The following is an 8,397-nucleotide window of genomic DNA, read 5'->3' on the forward strand; positions in this document are numbered from 1 at the left end:
GCATTTAATTGTTGACACGTCCCGCCGTTCACCGCCGACACATCAGCTGTGCCGACTCAAGTTATACTTATCCCTTACTCTCAGCATATAAATAAGTATATTAGTTACGTTGGCCATTTAATGTAGATCAAAACTGTCTTTTACTGTTTTTTTTTATTTTAATAAGTACTTTAGAAGTTGTTACAATATGAAAACATCCTTGCTGCGAAACGCGCCCCGCGACGTTTTGCTTATACAAGCGCGTCATGAGCAGCCATCGGTGATTCAGTGGTAGAATGCTCGCCTGCCACGCGGGCCCGGGTTCGATTCCCGGCCAATGCATTCTATTTAATTTTCCTCACAGGCAGCCACGTATTGCTTGCTTTTCATCAGGGACAGAATACCCTCTTCAGCATTAACCACAAGCTCGAAAAAAAAAACCCGCCTGCCTCTATAGCAACGAAGATTTAGATGCGTTTGCACGTATTGGATAATTGGAGTTGAATGTATTATTTCAACGCGATATATTTGGTTTCATATTTTTTGTAGTAGTTATTAGTAGGTAGGCTTTTGTTTATAATTTCTTCCGTTTAAAATAGTCATTTAACTATCTAAAAATAGTCATTTAAAAATATTTTAATAAGTACTTGAAAAGATTAGTAGCACAGATTTAAAATTACGGTACCTTCTAAAAAATCCTTGCTGTGTAAAACAATTGGAAAATCCTTATTGAAACTACGAAAATGCGGGTTGCATTAGGGTTTAATTAATTTTCACATTTTCTTAAGTGCTTTGCTAACATACATTATATGAATAATCCAGTAGTAAAAGCGGGCGAAGCCGCAAGGGGGTCGCTAGTTATGTAATAAATATCAATTGGTGATTATAATCATTTACCACATTTTTTTTAAAGAAATTGCTAGGACCCTATGTTGGGGAAACTCAACGATGTGCTTTGTCTTGTTATCAGAGCAAGGAAATAAGAATAATCATTTATTCCTCCTAGTAAAACCTAAAACCGTCGCGTCGAATGTCAGACTGTCAGACTGCTTATTTATTTTTTATCATTTTCTTACATTTCTTTACTTGCTGTCGTGTCAACTCTAGGTCCATAGGTTATTATAATAACTAAGTATGATATCAGCATTCCAAACACCTGAAACAAAAAAAGAAATTGTAAAATTGCCAAGTCAAAATTGTAAATTGCCGATTCCAGCGGACGGTCTCTATTCAGTCTAGAGAGAGAGAGATTACATCAATAGTCATTTTATTATTTTCCGAAAATATTAATTGTTCACTTGTTACAACCCATACGTTACCCGTACACCTTTTAATGTCAAAAGTTTTATTTAATCAACCTTAAAATAAATAAATACCTTCACTAAAAGTGATCTGTCCAGAGTGCACATATCGACCGGCGAGTATGATGTCTTTTGTAATACCAGTATGCGCTGGAACAAATCTAACTCATTGTTAACTGCCACCGGGGGATCGTTCTCATATTTTAGACTTCTAATTAAAAGTTCTGTCCGCTCGAGCTGAAAAACAATTCTTAATAATAATAATAAAAACCTTTATGCTAAATTTATAGGTTACTGTTTGTTTATTTTTGGCTTAAGTAAAATGATCGGACGAGAACCGTTGTGTTAAAAATGGCATTTCCATCATGAATTACGTCAATTTCTGTCAATTTTACTTCTTCTAGTTCCCTGAATTTTTCGATTATGGAATCTTCCCCACTTGTTGGCGCAACGGGCACCAATTTATTAGTTAAAATTGACCATAATTATATATTTTTGTAATACGGTATGAGACTCGGTCGTAGCTTTCTTTTTTTTTCTATTTACTCATTCTTAACACTAGATGTGCCGAAGATTGAGACCCCCCTAGAACCGCCGTCGTGACAAATTTGTCCCATTCTACTTATTATGTTGATTGTTGGTATAATACAAGAAATTTATTATTAAAATAATTCGTAAAATGTATAGACCACTTTTAATAATCAATTCTTATTCTTTAATTAACATAAAAGTACCAAAAACAAAACACAAAGTAAGAATAAAATATTTCAAATACGTTCTAAGGTCGTGACAACTAACTGAATAACTCTTACAAAATTATAAGTTATTAAAATTAGTTAATATTATTATCAGGCTAAGTTATGCATTAATATATTCTTCATCAGTGATACATCACAGATGATTTATAACATTGCGTGGTAATGCCTCCAGAATTCCGCAGAAAATGCCAGCGGAGTGCATAGTACTAGGTTCCCAGGTTCCCTCTACCTACCCTACAATTGCCCACATTTGGTATCGATTATTTTTCTGAAATTCAAGCCTAGCTTAATCATCCTTTCATCTGATAACTCACTTGAGCTAACGGCAAAATTTAGTATTGACACCAATTTTACCCCACTTTTCAGGCTCTTATTTTTTAAGATTTACACATAAATGTATAGTTTTCAGATTTTTTCCTGTACTAGTACTACATGTAGATGCTAGCTGCCAAATTTCATAATGCTAAGTTAACTGAAAGTACATTATGAATTTGATTCCCTTTATAGTGTCGAAATACACGTTTTTTACTATATAAATGGTCATATCTTTTTTAAGGGCGCTTTTTCAGGAAACAAGGGACTGTAGATCGTCATATAGTTGATATTCATATACTCATATGAATATCAACTCGATTTCTCCAAGCATTCCTGAGATAAAGGCACAGACAGACGGATGGACAAAAAAATATCTTATAAGGGTTTTTTTTCCTTAAAAGCTACAGAACCCTAAAAACTTAGGCATTGACTGCTAAATCTACTATTAAAATTTTTTCCGCCCCCGCATCGCCCTTTCACCTCCACCTCGTCCCCGAGGCATGAAAATATTTCAAATTACACCCTCAAATAATAAAAAAATAATGGCGGGACTAAAATGACCCAGCGGCAGTTCTAGGTAAATATCATTTTTTTTCAAAAAGTATCAGTGCTATAAAATTATTTATATTTTTAATTAAATAAAGGTGTAAAATTGGTAATAGTCAAAAAGTTTCATCTACATAGGGAACGACTTAAAAATATAAGATGCTGCTGCATATTTTAAATATAAAAAAAATAATACATACTTCTGCATGAGTTCGATGAAAGGTATCAACGAGTAGAAACAGACCCAACACTTGAAATAAATCGTGGTAAATCAGATATACTATTTCGAAGGCAAAAGTGTCTGCAAACATTGTTATAATATAATGTAAGATCGCTTTTCGACGACACTTTTTATTTGATAATCAATTATATATTTAATTTTATATTTATATACGTCTTCATTTAAAATTAAAAGTCGAAAAGAAAATATTAAACAAAATTAAAATTCTAAAAATCGTCACAGTTTCAAATTAAAGTTATTACTTTCGCATGACATCCAAAGGACGATCAGGTAGGTAGTCGTCTCTAAATTCAGCATGTGGTTCAGAAGAGTCACTACCAACAAGAGTCCGTTAACATCAGTTGTGTCTCTGATAATTTCACATATAATTATGTAACATTTTGATAACCGACGTATAGTATACTCGACACACTCTGGTGTTACTGGAAACAGGATTATTTTTTAATATCAACTATGTATATATACTATTATAGTTCTTTACTAACTGCCCACCCTTTCAGATTACAGTGGGGGTTCACCAAGACTCGGCTCATAGTCCGTTTTATTCAATGTTGAATCGACCCACACTGGGACGTAAAGTGAACCTCTGGAAGGGTATGCTTGAGAACGGAGAATGTGTCGAAGACGGAGTCTGGGCTCCTGCAAGTCATGTGACTTGCGGGAGCCCAGACTCGAGCACTATTCTTATAGGTCCTGAGCCAGCCGTTAATTGGGAAAAGTTCAGGTACCTTTGATCCGTTATGCACGAGTCTGGAGGCATCGATCACGATGTCCATGGCTGGATAAGCGCTACCTGGGCCAAATTGCGGGAGGTCACTGGTGTGGTCTGCGACCACAGAATACCGCCCAAGCTCAAGGGGCTGATATACAAGAGCATCAACCGACCGGTTCTTTTATACGGCAGCGAATGTTGGCCAGCACTATCTCGGCACGCTCAGGAGCTCAACGTCACGTTCGAGGTAGTTTTGGGGTCCGTGACATAGCGGATAAGCTCCAAGAGCGTCGCCCGAGATGGTTTGGCCACGTTACCCGGCGGCCTAAGAACTACGTCGGATGCAAGCCTTGCTATATTAGTTCCTGGAGTGAGACCTCCTGGATGCCCAAGGAAGCGCTGGTTGGATGTCGTGATGCAGAACATGAGAGCCAATGGTGGCGAGGACGCAAAAGACCATGCAAAATAGAGTAGGTTGAGTGGGAAGGCAGACGCAATGGAAAGGCAGACGCCCTGGCAATAGCCGGGATTAATGCCAGGAAGAAAAAGAAGACTAACTGTCCACCCGCGGCTCCGCCTGCTTAAGCTTATTGGTTTTTTTCAGCTACACGCTGTATCCCGTACACAAGAGTGTAGGGGATAAATGGAATATAGTGTTAAAACATTCCATTCCCAATTTAAGTCGAATTTTGGAGGCAATGCCTATTGAAAACGCCGCGTTTTACCTGGACACCATAGCAAAGAAAAGAAAATACTATTCAAATGCTGGATACTTTATGTTTTCAATTACAAAGAGATCTTATCTATATTTAAGCTTTAAAGATCAAATATGAATAATAGAAATAAATATAATTAATATTATCAATATTTTCTTGAGCAAAAATTATTTGTTTTTATGAGATCTCTCACCTGAATCGGCTATATTTCTTCGTGTGCAAGTATTTTTACGTAATTTCTTATTTTTTTCTATATCACGTACTGAATACACGAAGGCAAGTTTTGGTTTAATCATCTCGTTATTCATATCCTCTTCTATAGAGATAAAAGATACAGTATAAGTAGTTGGAAATATGTATACACATAAATTAATTTTTAACAAAAAGAAAACCGACTTCTAACAACGAACTAAAAAGTGAAAAATAATTATACAAAGATTTTATAATTTTGAAGTCGGTGCCAAGTAAAACAAACAGGCTTAGTAATTAGATATTGTAGTAAAGGTGTTGTAGCATTAGCTCGACACCGACTTCAAAATTATAAAATCTTTGTATAATGATTTTTCACTTTTTAGTTCGTTGTTAGAAGTCGGTTTTCTTTTTGTTAAAAATTAATTTATTTTACGATTTTAAGAGATGGGTAGATCTTAAAATGATGCTTCTTAAACGAGTGGTGATGGTGGTGGTAGTGGTTGTCAACGAGTGGTTGTGGTTGTCCTATGTAAAACTTTATTTAATTAGGTATTATTTTTGTGCAAAGTTACACTTTGGTATATTGACAAGAACATACATAAAAAGTATTCGGGCGAATTGAGAATCTCCCTTTTTTGAGGTTGGTTGAAAAGAAATGCAACGATCAGGAATCTCACTTCTGACATCAATTTAAAAAGTGTTTGTAACTATTATAGTATAATCAATTTTTTACCAAAAAAAAACAAACCTTCTCAATTTTCACCGGATCCCATAATCGGAACCTAACCAAACTTTCACCAAATTATCCTTGAAGTGTATCCTTTCAAATAAAAGAATCATCAAAAACGGTTGACAAACATAAAAAAAAAACAGTCGAATTGATAACCTCCTTTTCTTACAGAAGTCGGTTAAAAAGAGTGAAGTATTAGTGTAGAGGATATTATGTGCAAATGTATGAATATTAGATAAAAATTACCTTTCTCGTTTGTTTCAATTAACAATTGATGTAAAGTTTGATTTACAATTGTTGTAGTTTCTAAGACTTTTTCAGAAAACAATATCACTTGTAGAATGCACAGAACCACCCAGACACGCACTATTATCATAAAACTTTCAAAAACTGGAGCTGCGAGAGAATTCAATAAAAATATTATATAACTAGTGGACCCGAACGCGGCTACGCCCTCTTCAACTGTACGAATATTTATTAAATATATTTATGAAATTATTTTCAGTTTTCAATAGAGATATGCGTTAAGCAAGCTCATTTTGGGTGACGTTTTCTAATAACAAACTTTGCAAATCGTTGCTTAGCAACGGTCGCATAACGACGGTTGTTATTAACATGGCGGAATAAATTGCATGTCAAATTAATAAGTATTTTAATAAATTGGTATATATCGTAAATATTCAAAATATGTGAAAAAAAGTATCCTATGTTCATCCCGAGACTCTCAAGTATCTCTATATGAGTATTTTATCACAATTAAATTAGCGGCTTGGCCCTAATTGCATAAAAGACAGACAGATAGACAGACAGACAGGCAGACGCACAGAGTTACTTTCGAATTTATAATATAGGTATGGATTATAAACAAATAGTTGTTTGTATTGTGCTATGTAAATATATCAAGACGTACATTTACTAAATGATTTAGTTAAGAAACAATCCGATATGTATATCGCAAATATTCCTGATGCATATATCTGCATAAGAAAATGTGTTTTTCTGTCTTCTACAACACTTCTGTAAGAACAAATCTTTTCATGTATCTGAAAAAAAAAATAACAAAATTTATAGGACTTTTCTTATACCTACTTATATTTCTTATTAATCTATTCTATAACCAAATGGATGCCCTCAAGTGTCACTGAAACAAATGAGCATACAGTGCTCAGTAGTCCAAACTGCTGAGTACTGTATGCAAAGCGATACAATATCGCGTTATAAACACGATATAATAATCGCCAATATCGATTATTGTCAAATCAATAATATTGAAATAATCAAAATTTAGTACCTTATCCAATTTTTCAAGATTTCGGACCATATGGGCAATCCTTTTCGACGAAGTACTGACACCTATCATAGCATTAGTGAGCAGCAAGCAAGAGCTGAATATTGTGAAGATGTTGAATATCGTCATATTCTCCCCCTTGTTGTCATTTGCAGTTATAATGTTCAGCATTACGAGAAACAGTAAATATGAACCTAAAATGTCGATTATTCTCTGGTCATTATCTGGTCTTTGTGTTAATAAAAATCAGCTTCACGCTATATCTAGCACACAACAGGGTAGACAGTTATAACTTAGTGTTAGGACACTCCGTTCCTCATTTTTGCCAAATGCATTATGGATACTTTGCGTTTTAGGTGGCAGAACTCAACGTCGCGCTTTATTCGTCCTAATTGTAAAAAAACGGGCACGCCCACCGAGGGTTCCGTCCAAAAATTGGTAGTTCTCGAGCTTTTTCGGAAATTCAGGCTTAGCTTAGCCAGAGCCCTCTGATACTTTACTTGAACTGGCCACTTTAATACCAAATTTTGGCTCCCCTTAAAGGATTTTTTTTGTGCCAGAGCGAAGAAATAAAAATATTAATAAATAATAATTCACTTCCCTGAGTGGGGATCGTCCGAACCACAATCGTTGCATTACAGTCACACCCTTGTCCTCCTGCGAGACGACGGCCTCATTTAATACATACATACATACAATAAAAATCTTACTTACATACAGACGTTACTATGATTACGCCTGATATAAAGAGTGGCTTCGACACCCCATCTTTAGCTCTGCGCATGTAGGGCGCGACTCCCACCAAACGCGACAGGCGGATAACGAGACCCAGCATGCCTTTATCCATGTTTAATATTGGCTTGTATCTTTATTTAAAATACAATTATTTGCTATTATTCATCTATTTCTATGGAGAAATTTTGAAAAATGCCACATTTAGGGACAGTGTACACAGAGAGTACCTAATGTTGCAACAAGTCAAACTTCAATACATTATTTAGGTATTTTCTCGAGTAACAGAACATAATGCCGCATTTTGTTATATGTATTAAGAAAATAAAAATATTTATATTATAATAATAATCATATACAATCGCGTTCAAAATTTAATCCGGATCTATAGCACCTTATAAGTAAAAAAACGTATAATTTCTATGTATCTATGACTTTTTATATTATTCGTGGTAAAATCAATATTTTTCGTTATTTATAGATATTTCTGTTTATGTACCTTGTATTTTTAAACTTACTTTCCAATGTGGTTGTAGTGCCAATATCAACTTGAATGATGACATTTACAGTACCTCTTTGGACGACATCTATCAAATAATCGGCTTTACATAGTGTATAAATATATGCCTACCTTAACCCGGCGTCACCGTGGTTAGGTCTGTAAGACATAGCACCTATGTTTTGTTTCGCTTATAGTATAGTAATTATGCGTGATATATTATTATTTTTCTCAGTAGCTGGACTGTTCTATGCGTTGCAGGTAACACATTAGGAACTGCGGCTTTGGGAACAGTCGTTTTTTAATATGACCTGATACTGAAATTTCATTTGCTTTAATACCAAATTTTGCCCTCCTTTTAAGTATTTTTTAGGAATTAACCACAAAT

At 34.8% G+C, this 8,397-nt stretch overlaps 1 protein-coding gene across 1 annotated transcript; it reads right to left on the reverse strand.

Annotated features, from left to right (window-relative positions):
• Positions 1-1,051: 1,051 nt before the first annotated feature.
• LOC146533676 (uncharacterized) lies at positions 1,052-7,625 on the reverse strand. Its single transcript, XM_085193756.1, has 8 exons — positions 7,493-7,625; positions 6,782-6,972; positions 6,401-6,533; positions 5,737-5,886; positions 4,762-4,884; positions 3,459-3,562; positions 1,356-1,517; positions 1,052-1,135 (listed from the first exon to the last, which is right to left on the reverse strand). The coding sequence occupies exons 1-8, from the start codon at positions 7,623-7,625 to the stop codon at positions 1,052-1,054; spliced, it is 1,080 nt and encodes a 359-aa protein (XP_085049882.1).
• Between the last annotated feature and the right edge of the window lie 772 nt (positions 7,626-8,397).

The sequence above is a fragment of the Heliconius melpomene genome, chromosome 12 (genome assembly GCF_056956725.1).
Source record: "Heliconius melpomene rosina isolate 202511_hmr_F chromosome 12, ASM5695672v1, whole genome shotgun sequence".
In the NCBI taxonomy this organism is placed as follows: domain Eukaryota; kingdom Metazoa; phylum Arthropoda; class Insecta; order Lepidoptera; family Nymphalidae; genus Heliconius; species Heliconius melpomene.

What these genes read in the sequence shown, in the direction of transcription:
- LOC146533676 (XM_085193756.1), bottom strand. Translation starts at nt 7,625, where the DNA reads ATGGATAAAGGCATGCTGGGTCTCGTTATCCGCCTGTCGCGTTTGGTG. An exon ending in AATCATAGTAACGTCTGTAT is followed by an intron (nt 6,973 to 7,492) that starts GTAAGTAAGATT and finishes TCGACATTTTAG; the next exon opens with GTTCATATTTACTGTTTCTC. An exon ending in AACTAAATCATTTAGTAAAT is followed by an intron (nt 5,887 to 6,400) that starts GTACGTCTTGAT and finishes ATTCTCTCGCAG; the next exon opens with CTCCAGTTTTTGAAAGTTTT.